The 20,547-nt window shown below is 41.1% G+C and overlaps 1 protein-coding gene across 4 annotated transcripts; it reads left to right on the top strand.

Annotated features, from left to right (window-relative positions):
- Positions 1-7,685: 7,685 nt before the first annotated feature.
- Positions 7,686-19,895, top strand: LOC126943444 (olfactory receptor 14I1-like). 4 transcript variants are annotated; one of them, XR_007721755.1, is made up of 5 exons: positions 7,686-8,098; positions 10,427-11,155; positions 12,118-12,198; positions 18,925-19,077; positions 19,273-19,895. XR_007721755.1 is itself a non-coding variant. In XM_050772162.1 (4 exons), the coding sequence occupies exon 4, from the start codon at positions 18,948-18,950 to the stop codon at positions 19,893-19,895; it is 948 nt and encodes a 315-aa protein (XP_050628119.1). In that variant the 5' UTR covers positions 7,686-8,098; positions 10,427-11,155; positions 12,118-12,198; positions 18,946-18,947. The 4 variants fall into 4 exon arrangements, 3 of the variants coding, with proteins under 3 accessions (XP_050628119.1, XP_050628108.1, XP_050628130.1); XM_050772162.1 differs by having other exon boundaries at positions 18,946-19,895; XM_050772151.1 differs by having other exon boundaries at positions 18,925-19,895.
- Positions 19,896-20,547: the final 652 nt, after the last annotated feature.

The raw sequence follows: 20,547 nt of genomic DNA, 5'->3' as shown, positions 1-20,547 counted from the left end.
CATGGATTGGGAGGAGTGTGATCCTGAGAAATGGGTTGCAGACAGTTTAGTATAAACAAAGACAAGAGTGGCATTGAAACTGAAAACACTGAATATTACTTGTTGGTGTAAGAATTTCATACCTCCTACCCTGATTTGAGACAATCAGCAACTCTGTACATAAGTCTTTTCATTGGCTTCAACTGGGTAAGTTATTCACATGTTTGCCAGCATCTTTCACTTCCTCTAAAGCATAGGAGATTGATATCCAGCTTGGCAGAGAAGAAGTAGAGAACATGCACTGAGGAATATGGCTCATGTACTAAGTGAGTTGCAGGTCTTGACATTTTTCTTGACAGAAGTCTGAGGAACAACTATGGATGTACATTCTATGGCTTTTAGACAAAAGAAGATGTAATATAAGACCAGATACGGTAATATTCATTACCATGGGTACTCCTGAAGGATTTATAATTTAATATGTTAGTTTAAGTGTCTGGGAGGAGCATTCACAGTCTTCTATGTTGACTAATTGAAATCTGGACTTAAAGGAGGCCTATAGTAAATGAGTATGAGATGCCAGAACTTCTGTGTCAAAGTGTAGCAAGATGAATACTAAGGCCTAGTGAGATAGGTATTTATTATGGTCACTCTACCCAACTAGTTGTTATCTGTATTTATGGGAGGGCCCAAAGGCTACTGTTGTTGTTGCTGTAATTTTTAAATCATATTATTTTGTTTTTATTTTTAAGCAGAGCACCAGAATCCTAGAAAAGCTTGTGGCTGTCCTCAGTAGTCCACAAATAACAGTGAGGCATTACACATTGATTCCATTGGCCTCTCTGATATCAAAGAGTTTTAGACATGTTGAAGGGGCATAAAAATCAGAGATAAGGTAGACACATCTCTGGCAGATGGTGAGCTCAGTTTCTGTGTATTCCAAACTTTCATCAAGTTCTGAGAAGCACACCTGCTCCACCTGACCCAATCATGGCAAACTAAATATATCCCCGCATTCTGGGATAGCTCACTGAACAAAGGCTCTAACATCAGCTGCCATGCACCTTGACATTGCTCCCCTCCAGTCAAAGCTTATAAATGACAACAAGTGACACAGAGAAACCAGGGCTCTTTTCTGTCTTTATGCAAGGAAATACAGCATATACTCCTGGTAAAGTTAAAATTATACCTTCTCCTTTTAAGCCTTTTGATTGAAGGTTTACAAAAACATTACAACTTTCGGAAATCAGATCTCTAATCCAGGTAACTGAAAGAAAAATAAAGGAAACTGTATAAAAAAAATAATATTGTCCCTAATACTGTCAATTCAAAACTTTACCTCAAAATTCTTTTCGCTCAAGAAGTAATGTTTATTAACTGCTCTTACTGGCAAGAAACTTGCTCAGGTGAAGCAAATATTCTAGAGAACAGAAATTTAGTCCAAAAAAAAATTTTTTTTTGAGACGGAGTCTTGCTCTGTCACCCAGGCTGGAGTGCAATGGTGCGATCTCAGCTCACTGCAAGCTCTGCCTCCTGGATTCAAGCCATTCTCCTGCTTCAACCTCCTGAGTAGCTGGGACTACAGGCACCGCCACCATGCCCAGCTAATTTTTTTGTATTTTTAGTAAAGATGGGGTTTCACCGTGTTAGCCAGGACGATCTCAATCTCCTGACCTCGTGATACGCCGACCTCAGCCTCCCAAAGTGCTGGGATTACAGGCGTGAGTCACCACTCCCGGCCAGTCCAAAAATATTTTTTAATTGAAAGATCAAAGATTTTTTCTCAATTACAAATAGATAAAAATACACATTTTTAACATAATTTAAATTGTAATGATGAATCAGGATCATTAACATAAACAAACCATTCTTTCCATTTCTAAAGTATATCACTTATAACAGAGCTTTCTCTGAGACCTCTACAGATATTAGAGAACAAAAAAAGTGGTGGAATAATTTAGTTTTTAGGACATTTAACATATTAATATCTATAGCACCTTTCTTAGAAAGGATTATACTAAGTAGTATTTCCCACATTTTAGCAGCATTTTTTCATTTATTTTCAAACAGCATCCTGTAGGAAGGCACTACTAGATGTATACTTTGGAATACACTGCCACAAAGGTGGCTATAACAAAAGGGGGGGTAATGTAGAAGAAAGGGACAAATGAGGCTTCCCATCTCTGAGCTGCTTTGGTCTATAACTTCCCTGAAACGACTTTCCAGAAAAAGACCTTGATGTCTGCTTTCCTTTGGAGATTTTTCTGTTTCACATAAAGGCAGGGTACCACGTGTGTTACTGTGATCCACAGGAGCAGTGCAATCAAGTGCCTTTTTTGCAAACTACGGTCAATAAGCCAGATCAACCTGCTACCCATCAGGGTCCATTCCTGTGTGTTCCTATGGACTGACCTCTTAAGGGTTAACAGTCTACAGAACATGACTCAAAATCTCACCTGAAGGACCACCTTTCTAACCTACACTTCCTTGACAGGATGTAAAGGACATCCTTTACCATTCCAAAAATGCAATATTTCCAACTACCACCCAACTCACACTAATCCCCTCCAAGGTTGGTTTCCTTTCCAATACTTATCTCTCATCTCTATTCTCTACCTCATTTAATAGTATCACCATCTACCTAGGCACTTCAGCTGGAAAGCATGGGGAAAATGTCTGTTTCTCTCTCTCTGTCAGCCACAAGTGCCATTAACTTCTAGGTCCCAGCATGTCCATCCTCCAATCTCCCTCAAATCTAACTTGCTCTTCTCCATTTCCAATCATACTAACTTTCAACATTTCCTGGCTTTATAACAATCTCCCATCTGGCCTCCTTGCTTTCTCTACATCATCTTCATTCTAGCTTCACTTCTGAATCACACATCTGGGCACGCTGCTACAGTGCTACAGTTCTCACTTTTTCTTTTTTTTTTTTTTTTTTTTGAGACGGAGTCTTGCTCTATTGCCAGGCTGGAGTGCAGTGGCACAATCTTAGCTCACTGCAACCTCCGTCTCCCGGGTTCAAGCAATTCTCCTGCCTCAGCCTCCCGAGTAGCTGGGATTACAGGCATCTGCCACCACGCCCAGTTAATTTTCATATTTTTAGTAGAGACAGGGTTTCACCAGGATTGTCTCGATCTCCTGACCTCATGATCCACCTGCCTCAGCCTCCCAAAGTGCTGGGGTTACAGGCATGAGCCATCGTGCCCCACCAGTTCTCACTTTCATGTACATATTCCCACTAAACTTTAAAGCAAGCCTCTTAGAACTAGTTGATGCCTTGCACAGGTGCTTCAGCAAACATGGATAAGAAGATTCATATGAGGACTGTTGCTCACAACAAAAATTTACAAACTACCCAAATTATGTGACATAATCAAGTGGAATAATAGGCAGCAAGGAAAAACAAACTAAACTGTACACACAGTTGGATATAAATAACATACTATTGAGTGAAATAAGCTAACTCCAAGTCGCTCCATACAGAATAATAAGATTCATTATGAAGTTCATAAATGAATAAAAGTAAATAGAATATTGTTTAGGTGCTATATTTAGGCTACACATACATGTGAACATATATACACAAACAACACATATACATACATACATAAACATATATAAATACATGCACACTGACAAAATTATGAAAACTACAAAAAAGGCAACAGAACAATCAGCACAAAGAGGTAAGAGAGACAGGCATACAGGCTGCAGAGAAAAAGTACAGAGATAAATACGGACAATGTTGTTATTCTCTGGTTGTTAATCATGATCATATATGATCATGCCATTGTTTAGCTATTTAATTATTAAAAGAAAGCCGTGCATAAGCTAAGAATTATATGTGCAATTCAGTATAGCTAACATATAGTGAAAGGAAGGGAGGCAGGAAGAGAGTGAGAAAAGACTGTGCAATGCAGGAAGAAGTTTCCATATTTAAAAGAGGACTTGAGGCCGGGGACGGAGGCTCATGTCTGTAATCCCAGCACTTTGGGAGGCCAAGGCAGGTGGATCACCTGTGGTCAGGAGTTCAAGACCAGTCTGGCCAACATGGTGAAACCGCATCTCTACTAAAAATACAAAATTAGCCAGGCATGGTGGCAGGCGCCTGTAATCCCAGGTACTTGGGAGGCTGAGGCAGGAGAATTGCTTGAACCCTGGAGGCAGAGGTTGCAGTGAGCCAAGATCACGCCATTGCACTCCAGCCTGAGCAACAAGAGCGAAACTCCATCTCAAAAAAACAAAAAATAAAATAAAACAAAAAAAGAAAAAACAAACGAACATACAAACAAAAAAAGAGGACTTGGAAGAAGACCCAGAGCAAAACCATGTTAGTGAAAACCAGCTACGTGGGTCTGACAGTCAATGCTTTTGGTAAACTGTAATCTGTGGCCTATTTACAGGGAAGAGATTCTCCAAAAGAGCATTCAAGCAGCACAGACCACCCCGGCAGTGCTATCTGCTCCCTCCTCCTGAGCTTGCCAAGATTTGGTGGTTTTAATTAGGCCTCCCCATTTCTGGATCCCAAAGCACTCCAAGCAAAGTAATATTGGTACTGTTTATCCCTACTTGCAATGTGCCATCTGAAATCTTCAGAGTTTCCCACGTCAGTCTGTTTTGTTTTTTAAAAAGGATGATTATAAAATAAAGTGAACATCTGGATCTCTGGCCAAGTAAACCTCAACCTCCCTTATAAACCTCAAGATGCTCAACTTCATTTACTAAGAAGCAATAACTCTCTTCAAATCCTTAAGCAAACAATACAATATTAATTGCAATCTGGATCTCCCAACATGTCTTCCTTTGATCAACTGTCAAGGACATTAAGGAGATGCTCAAGACTCCTCAAAAGTTGGGGGCATGTGTGTAAGGGGAGAGATTTGTGACCAATTAAAATGCAGAAAAGTTAAATAACATTTCCAACTTCCTGGTTTGAGGCACAAACACATTTGATGTGGAAGGAAACAGATTAGGAAGGAACAAAGCTATAATTTATAACTTCAGTACGGTCATGGGACGGGAGATAATGTGTGGCACTTACAAATTCCATGTCCAGGCCAGGAAAGGCAAAACAGAAACAAGGACCAAGAGGGTGGTAGTTAACCTAGAAAGACTGAGGACTAAGTAAGTCCCTACTGCTGAGCAAGTCCATGCAAAGCAAAACCAGCAAGTGACAAGCAGCTGTCAATAACTTTGGCTTCCTGCCTACCCTGAGATACTCTTTCCAATAATTCAAATCTAAAAGGTTTTGAGCAGCATGGGAATTAAAAAAGAAAAGAAAAACCCACCTCTGTGAAAGAGTGGCTTATACACAGGTGACCATTTTGGATGGCACATCTTAGCATTACTAACTTAAAGCATCAGAAAGGTCACAAACCCATCCTCTGTAAATCGGGACAGAACCGTGCCCTCTACTTGCTTTCTGCCCGAGCTTCATCCTTGACTTCTGAAGTTAATTTTAATGGTTTAAGCCCTTCCTCTCCATTTCCAATAGTTTTGTTTAACTTTCTTTTATCGCCCATTCACATCCTGACAGATTATGGTATAAAATAACAAAAAGTCCATAGACTTTGAAATCAGATAGACCTGGGTTTAAATCAGATAGACCTGATGCTTCATCTCTGAATCTTAACTGTAAGCTTCTGCAAAATGGACTAGTAATAACTACTCCTGAAGTTCTTCTGAGTGTTAAATGAGACAATGTATGGAAACATATCATGTCTGTTGTAGTAGATATGCTACAGTGACACTGCACACCTACTCCAGGACAAATCATTCACGCCTTGGATAGTATTTGGAACAGTTAGGCCTCGGATAGTATCTGGAGCAGTTAGCTGCTCAACTGCAATCATCTTCTCAACACATTTACCAAAATACAGAAACGTGCTATGCATCAGTTGCTTGCAAAAATTCTATCTCCAGCCCTGATCTCTCTTCCTTGAGTTAGAGCCCCGGATTTGTAGCTACTTAGTGAATATGACTGTCTACTAGGGACGTTAGAATTGACTAGAATTCATTTTATGCCATTGCTATTAGAAATAGGAAAGCAGATCTCAACACATGAATTCATTTGGCCTCTGTTATACATACACAGACAGGAAGTAGGACTTAGGTCACCCACCCCTCTATTTCCTGTATTTTCCTAAGTGCTTCTTGATGTCTCCACCAGCCGAACCGTATAGAAAAGCAAACTTATCACCACATTTCCTCCAAAATTAGTTCCCCCTCTGGACTTATTTCTGTTAATTGAACCTTAATTTTCCTGGTCTGATTCGGGACTTGCAGTGTCCTTGGCGATATTTTCTGCCTTCTTCTACATCCATCCACCAGTCCCTGCATCCATTTGTTACTAAACTACCATAATTTTGTCTTTTACAAAGTCTCCTGTCTATCCTTTCCTTTTAGTTTCACCTTGACAGCACATTCTAGAACCTCATTACCTCACACCAGGACAAAGGGGTCCTACCTAGACGCCCTTCCACTTGCCCATCTAATCCCAAACACTCTACACACACTATCACTTTCACCATCCCATATCCACGCTTCACGGAGACACCTGCAAAAACACTTCTAATGCAAGACTCAGCCACAACTGAGCCTCAGAGTGTGACATCTAGGGGACACGTTGACAAAGAATCACAGGAGAAACCAAAGAGGTGGGTAAAGAACCAGGAGAGGAGACTCCAGAAAAAGGTCAAGACCCGGGGGCAGACACCAAAGAAGAGATGAGAACGGCAAACATTGCTCTTTCGCAGCCTAAAGTCCTCCAAGTAAATGTCAGAAGCCAGCAAATGCCTTGGGGAGCTGATAGGGAGCCCTGACCCATCTCCAGAGATTAATCAAAAACCTGTGCAAGTAGAACAAGGGGCTGGAAGACTGATCTAGCTACACGGGATGCCAAGGTGACGCTGAGGGACTCACTCACAGATGCTGAAGGCTCAGCAGGGTCTGCACGGGGTCTAAGGAACCCAGCACTGAAACGCCATTCCGCGTTGCTCAGGCACTCCGTGGACATGCGCTGGACTCCCACATCCTGAAGATGTTCGTTATCCCAGGAAGACGTTTATCAGAAGAGAATTTCAAAAAGAATAAGTAACTTTTCAGTAAATGTCTTCAATTAGACTCCTGCTTTAAGGCAACTGTTGAACTTTCCCCAGTGTTGGAGGATACATGTGACGACATGAAATGTTCCTATTTTTCAAAGTTTTCACTACCAAGTCGTTTCATGTGCGGTTTGGCACTGTTAAGTTCACTCCTCAAAGTAATAGGTCCTATATTATGGCAGAAGATTCTTCGTCCTAAATTTCTGATTCAAAACTGGGAAAAACTTCCAAGTCATAAAAGATAAAGATATTTACCAGTATTCCAGTTAAATGTATAACATAAGTGGAAAAATACGAGTAATCATTGAGTCACCTTTTCCAGATGTCTCAGAGAAAACCTCTGACTACAATGCCCATGGAAAATCATCTTAATTCCAGAAAGCGGGGGCTGAGGGGACACAGTGTTGAGAGGGTGAGTCATGGAAAATCACGAGTGGTGGCCGGCGCCCCGCCTCAGTTCCCCTCAGGAGAGGGCGCCCGCCGGTGCGGACGGCGAAGCGGCGTCCAGAACAAGGGCGGTTGGGCTCCGCGGCCCCAGCGTCCGCCCAGCGCGTCCTCCCGCGCTGCCTCGTCCCAGTTCGGCCCAGGTTCCCAGTCTCCAGTCGCCGGCGTCGTGAGGCTCGCGTGAATCCCCAACGCCCGCGCCGCGGTATGGCCGCCAGGTCGCTCTGAGAGGTTCCAGGCAGCCCAAGGGCGGGATCCTCACGGCGCAGGCGCGCGCCTCCGCCACAGCCAGGAGAGGAGCGCGGCGGCAGCAGCTACAGGTAACCGTTAGTGGAGGAGCCCCGCCCCCACGGCCGCCAGGCCCGCTCCTCCCACTCCGCCTCCTAAGCTGGAAGCTGAGAGAACCCAGGGCTCGGGCTCCATCTCCCAAGCCTGTCGCAGAACGTGGCAAGTCCGCTTTCGGGAAGACTAGATCCTCACACCGACATGCCTGTGGCCCAGGTGGGATTTCCAGGACAGGCCACTCACCAAGAAGCCAGACGACCAACTTCCCTTCTCTTCGGGCTAAGGTAGACACAATTGCTTCACTTTTAGTTTTAGTGACATTAAACATGCTCTGGGAAAGGACTTCCCGTTTCTGAGTCAGCAGTCCCGCCTTTTCCACTTCTAAAGAGGGAATCGTGAATTCCCTAGAGTGCTGTAAAAGTTAGGCCTAAATAAGATGACAGAACTTCGCATCAGACTTTTGAATCTTTTGGTAACTTTAGTAAGGGTTTGCTGCTTGGTGGCGAGAATTCCTGGCTCATTCAAAGAAAGCTTTACCAAAGGAGAATTAACCTGGAGAAGGGTTAAACACCGTCACACATCAAGTGACAAATCCGAGGGGACTTTGCATTAGTAAAGAAAAACGAGGCGCAGGCCCTTAGATGCTGTAAAGGTGACACACCGTCAGCTGTACTGGCCACTCCAGGAAATATCAAAAACATGTGGTTTCTGATTTCTTCTTACATTTTTGACCACCTTTGATTAAATATCCTGGCTTGCAACATTTTACGTAATATCTGGAAATGGAGTGAGCTGGCTATAGCAGTATGTGCATTAAAATATATCTAATGCATGCTAATAGTGTATTTTTATGAAATTTCAGCCCTAGAGACAATAGTAGGAAACTTAAGATGTAAACTCGTGAAGCATTCCATCATAAAACTGATTAAGTTGAAAAAGGGAAGTAGTATAAAAAGGAAATAGAGTAATAAGTGCCAAAATACACTCTGATGCACTTGTCCCTTTTTCGTGTGTCTTCCAACTATTGTTATTTTTACAGTCAGTTAATTTCTCCTCTGCTTTTCCTTCATTTTCCTAAGTTGTTCTTCACTTTCTACCCCTCTCCCTGCTCCACTTTTCCCCTGTGGCAGTGAATCAACTGTGTGATCCCAGCTCTCACAGCTGCTGCTGGGAGGGTGTGGATAAGTTACAGCTCCTAGCTCACTTTCTCACCTGTACAGCGGGACTGACCACACCCTCCTCCCAGGGTTATTATGGGGTGGAGCAAGTCACCAATCTGGGAAGTGCTCATTTATTCTTATCAGAAGATGGGAAGCCCCTACTATGAACTGGACACTGGTATCAGGACCCAGGAGCACAGTTCCTGTGCTCAGGGATTGCATAACCTCATGGGAACAGCAACCAGAGAAGAATTTCATGAGGATGAGTTCCATGCACTATCCTCACTCCGGGCCTCTTCTTTTTCCTTTTCTTTTACTTTGCATCTTAATGCTCAAAGCTAATGCCAACAAAAAAAAAAAAAAAGTGAAGTAGGGAAAGGGTTTCTAGAGCATCTCAAACTTCTTTATGTCAACTTTACCTCCCTCTCCTGATGGACTCTGCTCTTTTCTCCACCCCATCCTCAATTCTGTGGAGTTCAGCAAATGTTAACTGCAAGTCCTTGTGCAGGCACTCTACCGGGTGCTGAGAAATCAAATAACCTAATTTCAGTGTAAAAGTGAGAGTACTGAAATCAAGGGAACCTATCTAAGTCATCTGTTGCTGCCAAAAGCCCAGATACTGTTTTCCATCAACAGGACTTTCCCGGGCCTCCACCATGGCTTTATGCCCCAGCAGGACAGAGCTGCCCTCCTGGTTGATTTTACATTTCTAATGAAATCTGTTTTTTTTCTTTTTCTTTTATGTCCCCATTATTTATATTCCCAAGCATACTGCAGAGCTAAGCTCCCAGCCAGATTGAGCTGCCATGTGACCTTGTTGGTTCTTCTTTCCGCCTGGGCCCTGCTCTAGTTCCTCAACATCCTTCCTGCTCATGGAAAAGGTCTCACCCCAAAGTGGCCCTGGGATTCCCTCTTGCACATTTTCGTGTGTGTGTGTGTGTGTGTGTGTTTTTACAAACTGAACTGATTTACTCCCACCTCTTTAGATCTCCTTTAGAAAGGAGAACGCAGACTGGGTGGCTGTGAGCAGCAATTACCATTCTCCATGGCCTTGGTAGGGCCCCTTGAGCCCTGCTTGCTTCTTCACACAGGAAGGAAACTAAAGAACTTTCTTGACAACCAGTACCTCTCCCAAGCATATTTGTGTTTTCACACAGGATTTTAATTTCTACCACTGTGGGAGGCACTAGGTTCATAATTTGAAAAAGTTAGTCCCCGTGCTGTCTCTGAAATTATATCCACAAAGACAGTTGTTCATTTTAAGTGGCAATTAAGATGGTGAGAAATTCAAAACCATGCCTAACAATAAGAACAGTAATAATAGCAACACCATCTATTAACTGAGTTTTAGTAGGGATCAAACATTCTTATTTAATCTTCAGTGCTTTGTAAACACTATCTTACTGAATCTTCACTGACATCCTATGAGACATTTGTATTCCTATTTCATAGGGGTCTGTTGGGTGCACAGGAATCATGTCTTTCAAAGACCACCAGGTGGAGAGGCCATGGCAAGGCCCCTGGACTCAAGTGGAAAGAAGAGGAGCAAACGTGTTCCCAAGCCCATGTTGAGACATCACCATTCCAAGGACACCCAGAAATAGCTGGGGAGGAATTTAAGGAGACAAGAGAAACATGGGGTTGAGATCTTGTCAAGCAAGTGAAGATTTGGAGACATGGAGCTATGCATGTGAATATGCATTGACATTCATGAACTTACTTACACTAATGAACTCCTGAAACCTAGGAGGGGTTGAAAAATTGAAAATCCTCTTGCTCCTTCTCCACACCCAGGCTCCACTTCTAAGTTATTGCCAACTGCTCATGGCTGAAAGCCCGCATCCACTTCCATCCTTCATCAGCCATGTCAGGCTCTAGTTTTCTTGGCCCTCCAACTGCCCACCTACTCTTCCCTGCCTGGGTTGGTTTTCAGACACTTGGACTTCACTGATCTGCCTGTTCTTCTGAACACTGGACTCTGCTCTCCCATCTGAATTTTTGATACTCCCATTGTGTTATCATCAAAAACATATATTTGGGCCAGATGCAGTGGCTCGCACCTGTAATTGTAACAGTTTGGGAAGCTGATGCAGGAGGAATCCCTGATGCCAGGAATGTAAGACCAGCCTGGGACAACAAAGGGAGACCCCATCTCTACAAAAAATGAAAAAAATTACCCAGGTATGAATGCATGCACCTTAGTCCCAGCTACTTGGGAGGCTGAAGCAGGAGGATCACTTGAGCTCTGGCATGACGCTGTCTCAAAAGTTAAGGTCAACATGTTTATCTATTTGGTCTTTGCCCTTGATTCCTGGTAAAAAGGCACCTGACATTCTTGGAATTTCCTGAGTGATAGGAGTTTCTTTCATTATTCATAAAGAGCCCCTTTTGACCTTACCTGAGTTAATGCTAAGAGGTGACTCTAGATGGCCCCTACATCGCTTCTAGATGGGAGCTGGTGGCCAGGACAACCAACCACATGAATAGAGGACTGAACTCTCAGCCCTACCCCCTGATCTGCAGGAGGGGGACAAGGGCTGAAGATTGAGTCCAATCACCAGTTGCCATCAATCGTGCCTATGTAATGAAGCTTCAGTAAAACCCCTGAAACAATGAGACTGAGCTTCCAGGATGGTGAACACATTGAGGTGCTGGTGTCCCCAGAGAAGGCAGGGAATCTCCATCCCCACCCCACCCCTTACCCTGTACATCTCTTCCATTTGACTGCTCTTAAACTGTATCCTTTAAGATGTATCCTTTAAGATAAACTGTGACTGTAAGTAAAGCGCTTTCCTGAGGAATGAGCCATTCTAGAAAATTCTCAAACCTGGGGACAGGAGTGGTGGAGTTATAGTTTGAAACAAACTACCAACCCTCACATTTTTAGTGAGCTAAGCAGAAGTGTAAATACCCTGAGAGTGAGCTAGGCAGAGTGTAAATAGCCCATTTCTGGCCTGCATCTGAAGTGGAGGTGGTCTTGGGGAACTGAGCCCTTAACCCCTGGGATCAGCGCTAACTCTGGCTAGTGTCAAAACTGGACAGAATTGTTGGACACTGAGCTGGAATAAGAGAATTAGGGGACCGGTTATTGTTGGAATAATAACACCTATAATAATCAGGCTGTTAATATTTATCTTAAATAGATCCAATATTCCGCTGCTGCCAGGTATTGAGGAAATGTATTCACCCTCATGAGAGAGACATAAACCATCACAGAGCATGAGGTAAGCCCCTCCCAAACCCTTCCATCCTGGCTGGAGCCACCATTGTCTTTTGCCAGGATTGTTCTAACAGCCCACAGTGGTGCTTCCCAGTTCTTCCTTTGATCTCCTACAGGGCAACTAGAGGGGCACTGTAAAATAATCGGTTAGATCACGTCACTCCTCAAAGCCCTGCGGTGGGCCCCCATTTCCTCCATGGTGATCTGCTACTCAGCTGCCTCTTCACCTGCGTGTTCTACTTCCCTGACCCTCACTCACTCCCCTCCAGCCATGCCAATCTCTTCCTCATTCTTGGAATGTGCCGGGCAGCTTTTACCTAGGGACTTTGCACATGTTTCTCTGTCTGGAACATTCTTCCCCTAAATAACTTGGGACCAATTCCCTTACCTCCTTTAATCTTTTGCCTAAATTTCACCTACTGCACAATGTCAACCCTGAAAATGCTATTTAAGACAGTGGCATTCTCTAGATTCCTCCTCTTTGGGCAGGGCATCTCTGAAAAAAAGGCAGTAGCCTAGTCAGGGACTTATAGATAAAACCCCCATCTCCTTGGGACAGACACTTGGGGGAAGGGGTGGCTGTGGGCACAGCTTCAGCAGACTTAAACATCCCTGCCTGACAGCGCTGAAGAGAGCAGTGTATCCCAGCACAGCCAGCGCTCAAGCTCTGATAAGGGACAGACTGCCTCCTCAAGTGGGTCCCTGACCCCCATGCATTCTAACTGGGAGACACCTCCCTGTAGGGGCCGACAGACCTCATACAGGAGAGCTCTGGCTGCCACCTGGCGGGTGCCCCTCTCGGACAAAGCTTCCAGAGGAAGGAACAGGCAGCAATCTTTGCTGTTCTTCAGCCTCCGCTGGAGATACCCAGGCAAACAGGGTCTGCAGTGGACCTCCAGCAAGCTCCAATAGACCTGCAGCCGAGGGGTCTGACTGTTAGAAGGAGAACTAACAAACAGAAAGGAATAGTATCAACATCAACAAAAAGGGCATCCACTCAGAGACCCCATCTGAAGGTTACCAACATCAAAGACCAAAGATAGATAAATCCACTATCTATTTAGATGGGGAGAAACCAGCACAAAAAGGCTGAAAATTCTGAAAACCATAAAACCTCTTTTCCTCCAAAGGATCACAACTCCTTGCCAGCAAGGAAACAAAACTGGATCGAGAATGAGTGATGAATTGACAGAAGTAGGCTTCAGAAGTGGGTAATAACAAACTCCTTCAAGCTAAAGGAGCATGTTCTAACCCAATTCAAGGAACCAAAGAACCTTGAAAAAAGGTTAGATTAATTGCTAACTGGAATAATCAGTTTAGAGAACATAAATGACCTGAAGGAGCTGAAAAACACAGCACAAGACCTTCGTGAAGCAAACACAAGTATCAATAGCCAAATCGATCAAGCGGAAGAAAGGATATCACAGATTGAAGATGAACTCAATGAAATAAAGCAAGAAGACAAGATTAGAGAAAAAAGAGTGAAAAGAAATATATAAAGCCTCCAAGAAATATGGGACTATGTGAAAAGACCAAATCCATGTTTCACTGGTGTACCTGAAAGTGATGAGGAGCATGGAACCCAGTTGGAAAACACTCTTCAGGATATTACCCAGGAGAACTTCCCCAACTTAGCAAGACAGGCAAACATTCAAATTCAGGAAATACAGAGAACACCACAAAGATACTCCTCAAGAAGAGCAACCCCAAGACACATAATCATTAGATTCACCAAGTTGAAATGAAGGGAAACATGTTAAGAGCAGCCAGAGAGAAAGGTCAAGTTACCCTCAAAGGGAAGCCCATCAGACTAACAACAGATCTCTCTGCAGAAACTCTACAAGCCAAAAGAGAGTAGGGGCCAATATTCAACATTCTTAAAGAAAAGAATTTTCAACCCAGAATTTCATACCCAGCCAAACTAGGCTTCATAAGCGAAGGAGAAGTAAAATCCTTTACAGACAAGCAAATGCTGAGAGATTTTGTCACCACCAGGCCTGCCTTACAAGAGATCCTGAGGGAAGCACTAAACATGGAAAGGAACAACTGGTACCAGCCACTGGAAAAATATACCAAATTGTAAAGACCATTGACACTATGAAAAAATTGCATCAACTAACGGGCAAAATAGCCAGCTAGCATCATAATGACAGGATCAAATTCACACATAACAATATTAACCTTAAATGTAAATGGGCTAAATACCGCAATTCAAAGACACAGACTGGCAAATTGGATAAAGAGTCAAGACCCATCAGTGTGCTGTGTTCAGTAGATCCATCTCACATGCAAAGACACACATAGGCTCAAAATAAAGGGAGGAATATTTACCAAGCAAATGGAAAGCAAAAACAAAACAAACAAACAAGCAAACAAACAAACAAAAAACAGGAGTTGAAATCCTAATCTCTGATAAAACATACTTTAAACCAACAAAGAGCAAAAGAGACAAAGAAGAACATCACATAATGGTAAAGTGATCAATGCAACAAGAAGAGCTAACTATCCTAAATATATATGCACCCGATATAGGAGCACCCAGATTCATAAAGCAAGTTCTTAGAGACCTACAAAGAGACTTGGGACTCCCACACAATAATAGTGGGAGACTTTAATACCCCACTGTCAATATTAGACAGATCAATGAGACAGAAAATTAACAAGGATATCCAGAACTTGATCTCAGCTCTGGACCAAGCAGACCTAATAGACATCTACAGAACTCTCCAACCCAAATCAACAGAATATACATTCTTCTCAGTACCACATAGCACTGATTCTAAATTCAACCACATAATTGGAAGTAAAACACTCCTCAGCAAATGGAAAAGAAGGAAAATTGTAACAGTCTCTCAGACCACAGTGCAATCAAATTAGAACTCAATATTAAGAAACTCACTCAAAACCACACAACTACATGGAAACTGAACAACCTGTGCCTGAATGATTACTGGGTAAATAATGAAACGAAGGCAGATGATCTTTGAGAACAAAGACACAATGTACCAGAATCTCTGGGACACATTTAAAGCAGTCTGTAGAGGAAAATTTATAGCACTAAATGCCCACAAGAGAAAGCAGGAAAGATCTAAAATCAACACCCTAACATCACAATTAAAAGGACTAGAGAAGCAAGAGCAAACACATTCAAAAGCTAGCAGAAGACAAGAAATAACTAAGATCAGAGCAGAACTGAAGGAGACAGAGACATGAAAAAACCTTCAAAAAATCAATGAATCCAGGATCTGGGTTTTTTAAAACATCGACAACATAGATAGACCACTAGCCAGACTAATAAGAAAAAAGAGAAGAATCAAATACACACAATAAAAAATGATAAAACTGTTATCACCACAAAGGTTTGAGTCCAAACCTTTAAAGCAATATAATTTTATTAGGAGTTATACTATTTCATAGATTTACTATAAAGTAAGTACATTACTTTATAATCAAACATTAATTTGAAAATGTATTAAATCCCTGATGACCTAGAAAACATTTTGTTAAATGTTTTTGTAAACACTTCTCTTTTGTTAAGTGTCACAAAAAATTATTTGTTAATTTAATTGCTGTGACATATTATTACCATTTAACTAATCTCTATAGTATTGGCGGAGAATCTTTACCAACCAGGAATTAGAGAAATGTTGGCCTCTCGAAGTTAAAATCACCAGTTCCAAAAGGCTAGAGATATGACCTATACATGTGCTTTGTAAAGAATGGCATTGTTTATAAAGAATCCATAAGCAGATTTATTCATGTGCTTTAGGGTAAGTAGGAGCCTCACTCATAAGTAACTCCTTAAATTTTACTCACTGAAGAGAGAAGCAGGATTATGGATTTTGTCAATTCTCTTTAAATTGTGCAAGACTGATATTCTTGCTAAGGAAGGTAAACTTGACAGTTCACTTCTTAGGTGTTTTTGGGTGTCTTAATTCATGTATGTCTTTAAACTTGCTAGTGAATACTTCACTGAAATAGCTGTGATATGTCTAAAGATTATTTGTTTGCTTTATTATTTCTGCCTCTTATGATAAATATATACTAATAAAATAAACTAAATGTTCTGATTGTAGTGTTTATCTTAGATTATTTGTTTTTCAAAATGGTATCTGATAATCTGTTTGTGACATATTTATTGTCTGGGGCAAAGGATTGAAACTATAATGACAGAATAGTCCCCTAAGAACCAAAATACTACAGGTACAAAGAATGAAATATTCTTGAAATTGATTTTATAAGATAACTCTGATATCTACATGCATTTCATGGAAATGGTAATGTAAGCAAATATACTGTTTAAAATATTGAAAGAAAAGTGAAATATCTTATATCGTTATTACTATGAACAATTTGTGATATTTCCTTCATATCCAGATATTGTGATATTTGCTGCATATCTAGAGATTCTGTATGCTGATGGTCTCAAATGCTATTATATTTCATCTGATTAGCAATCAACAAAAAATTAGGAATGCCACTGATACTATTATTGATCACATTTTAAAGTCATAAAGCAAATTCTAAATATCACTGAGATAATAAAGAGTAGGGAAATATTCTGAAGTTTCTCTTAGGCTCAAGAGCATGCCTTTTGCATTTAATCACCATGATACATTCTTGTGTATGAAGAAGATGTAAGGTAACTTTAGCATAGAGAAACTTGAGATTCTGTGTAGACAGAGAAGAAAAAAATCATGCAATCTGAAGAGAGGAAGCATGGAAATGAGACCTCTAATGACCAGTAGCTAATGTGTCGTTTTGATAAAGCAAATTAAAAATAACAGTAAAGGCTGGGCATGGTGGCTCATGCCTGTAATCCCATCACTTTGGGAGGCTGAGGCGGGTGGATCACTGAGGTCAGGAGTTCGAGATCATCCTGGCTAACACAGTGAAACCCCATCTCTACTAAAAATACAAAAAATTAGCCAGGCATGGTGGCATGCGCCAGTAGTCCCAGCTACTCGGGAGGCTGAGGCAGGAGAAGCGCTTGAACCCGGGAGGCAAAGGTTGCAGTGAGCTGAGATCACACCACTGCACTCCAGCTTGGGCAACAAAGTGAAACTCCATCTCAAAAAAAAAATTGTCTTCATTAGTAAAATGAGGATAATTTTTAAAATCACAAATAACTAAAGGGCGTACTAGAGAAAAACAATAGTATAAACATTTTTGCAAAACTGTTATTGAAAAATCATATGAGTATAACTAAGGCAAGTAATTCATATTTTTAATGTCATAATACCAATAAAATTGTGGCATAAACTAAAATAGTTTGGTAATGATACATGAATTATAAATAAATAACAATAGAATATGAAACTTTTGATATTTTAAAATTATAACTAATGATTCTAGGTTTTTATAGAAAATTAAGTAGTACAGACATTAAAACTAACAAATCAATCTTACTACTAAAATGGTAATTAAAATCACAAGAAGATTTTCTTAAAATTGAAATGCTGCAACACAAGCCAAAAAAAATGCTGAGGTTAGAATATTTGATTTTGTTTTGCTTTGTTCTGTTTTTTAGACAGGGTCTTGCTCTGTTGCCTAGGCTAAGTGCAGTGGCATGATCACAATCACGGCTCACTGCAAACTTAACCTCCTGGGCTCAAGGGATCCTCCCACTTCAGCTTCCTGAGTAGTTGGGACTACAGGTATTGCCCAGGCTGATCTCAAACTTTGGAGGTCAAACAGTCCTCCAGTCTTGGCCTCCCAAAGTGCTGGGATTACAGGTGTGAGCCGCTGCGATGGGCCGAATATTTAATTTTTAGTTGGGAGATTTCAACAAAATGTAGGAAACCATATGGGGAAGAGGTCCAGATCGATGTTTAGCCTTCTGTTAAATACTGGAATACATTTCTGGCAAAAGGAAGAATCTTTTTTAGAGGAGCAGTGTCAGGTGGAAAGTTTTTCTTAATTGTAATGTGCAGAAGAAGAGGTGAATGAGAGCACAGCAAAGGAAATAGTCAGACACTGCCGACAGAAAAACAAAATACATTCAGTTGTGAATATTATCACAGCTTTTATAGATGATGCTGCAAAGAAAGAGAGGAAGGCTCATATACATGTCTTAGAGAGCAGCTGAAATTTAAAAATGGTGAGGCATAATCTGTCTGGTCCCAATGGAATTAAAACTATTGTCAGAGGAAGCTCAGAGTCATTCATTAACTTATCATGTAAACCTCTTTTGGAGCAGCCTGTCAGAAGAGGGGACACAGCCAATGTCATTCTAGGCCCCTGAATAGAGAGAATGAATAATGGCTGGAGAATATTCAAACCATTGGGCTGATGAAGAATCTGTCGTAAAGCATGTCTGGTACAACAGTTTGATATTGAAGGAAATGAGAAAATAATCTCTGGATGTGTCCTGGCAGAATTTTTAAAACATTTAAAAATAAATACTGTAAATGTGCTCAATAGCTGAAAGGTTGTAAGACCTTGATCTCATTTTAATTCCTTTATGTGCTTAGCTCTCGGATCCTATGATTTTAAAAGCTAATGTGGCATATCAGCAGAGTTGGAAAGAATGAAAGAAAATATGCTTGGAGAGAAAATATGCTTAATCATTGATTTGAAAATGCTTGCATTTTGTCCATTTCCTCTACCTTGACTTCCTGGTTAGAAGTCATACATTGATGCCAATAGCTGCCCTCATTTGTAGATGTTACCTATTTTCTGCATTTGTGGGGGTTTTTGTGTCATTTTATAATTTTGTTTTTTATTCCAGATTATTGTAACATATTATCAGGTATGGACAACATCACCATCTTCACAGAATTCCTCCTCATGGATATCTCAAGCTCCCGGGAGCTCCAAATTTTGCAGGGTCTGCTGTTCTTAGTCATATATCTGGGAGCCTTGACTGGGAATCTTATAACGGGTACGGTCATTGTGATAGACCCACATCTTCATTCTCCAATGTACTTTTTTATAAGCAATTTGTCCCTCATAGACCTTTGCTGCATCTCAATAAGTGTTCCCAAGTTGATTGTGAATTCCCTGACAGGTAGTAAGTCAATCTCACTCAACGAATGTGCAGCTCAGATTTTTTTTTATATTTTCTTTGCATCTATAGAGCTTGCTTTCCTTGTGGTGATGTCCTATGACCGCTATGTTGCCATTTGCCACCCTCTGCATTACGGGTTGACCATCACCCCACGTCTGTGCACACAGGCAGCAGGTGCTTCTTGGGCCTGTGGTCTGGTCTATTCAGCGATCCACACAGGCAACATGTTCAGGCTTCCCTTTACAAAGTCCAATGTGATTCATCAATATTTCTGTGATGTACCTCAAGTTATGAGAATCTCATCCTCAGATGTTCAGTTTTCTGAATCTGTGATCCTTGCTGTAAGTGCTTGCATTGTTTTAGTATGTTTCGCCTTCTTGTCTATGTCATACATTAATATATTTTCAACTGTGCTTAGTATGCATTCTGTGGAAGCTCGCAATAAAGCCTTATCCACCTGTACTCCACACTTGGTCATTTTTGTTTTGTTTGTAGTATCTGGATTAATTGCTGTTTTAGGGCCCGTTGCAAATAAAGCATCCCTTAAAAATCTTCTGACAGCCATGTTTTATATCATGGTGCCCCCATTCATAAATCCCATTATCTACAGTCTACAGAACAGGGGGATTAACTCTGCTTTAGGCAAAATATTCCACAGATATTTTAAGTTCCCAAGCAGAAAATTTTCTTGATTAAAAAAATGCTGAAAACAAAACAATTTTAGATAGTTGTACATTATATTTAACATATGTTCTTAAATTTCAATTCATCACAGTCAATTATCAATTGATACTTTTTAATGTATTTTGTTGTCTAACTATGTCTTTCTATGTCCACCTGTGTGATAGTGAGCTACAAATCTGTCTTAGCTTTCCTTGCTCAAAACTGTATTTATATAATTCATATATGCCTCTTGAAGACACAACAATCCTGATTCAGACTTCCAGAATGTTTTAGAAAATGGTTAGAATGATTTTGAGCTAAGCACAAAGGACATCATATGTCCATGCCTTATGCATCAGTGCCTTAACAGGAGCCTGTGCACCTGGGAGGACTTCAGCATATTGGATACTGTCAATCCGGAGTAGAATACTGGATACTGGATACTTACTGGATACTGTCAATCCGGAGTAGAGTACCATCAGAGAAGCCTACTCTTTAAGTTGTATTCTTTGCATTCACTTGTAAACAAACTGGACAAATTAATAAAATAGTTAACTCTTAAAGAGTTAACTAAGGGATTGAGGACACCTTGAGGAAATAGCATTGAGACCCCTGCTGAACTCTTGAAAACAGCTTTTCCATGTTTCTTGGAATCCTTGAAGATTTCTTTTACTCTGAAAT

The sequence above is a fragment of the Macaca thibetana genome, chromosome 1 (assembly GCF_024542745.1).
Source record: "Macaca thibetana thibetana isolate TM-01 chromosome 1, ASM2454274v1, whole genome shotgun sequence".
NCBI classification, from domain to species: Eukaryota; Metazoa; Chordata; class Mammalia; order Primates; family Cercopithecidae; genus Macaca; species Macaca thibetana.
The sequence above is the reverse complement of the archived record's forward strand: the minus strand, read 5'-3'. Positions and strand labels throughout refer to the sequence as shown.

Coding starts and splice junctions, on each gene's coding strand:
- LOC126943444 (XM_050772173.1), top strand. CDS start 18,948: ATGGACAACATCACCATCTTCACAGAATTCCTCCTCATGGATATCTCA.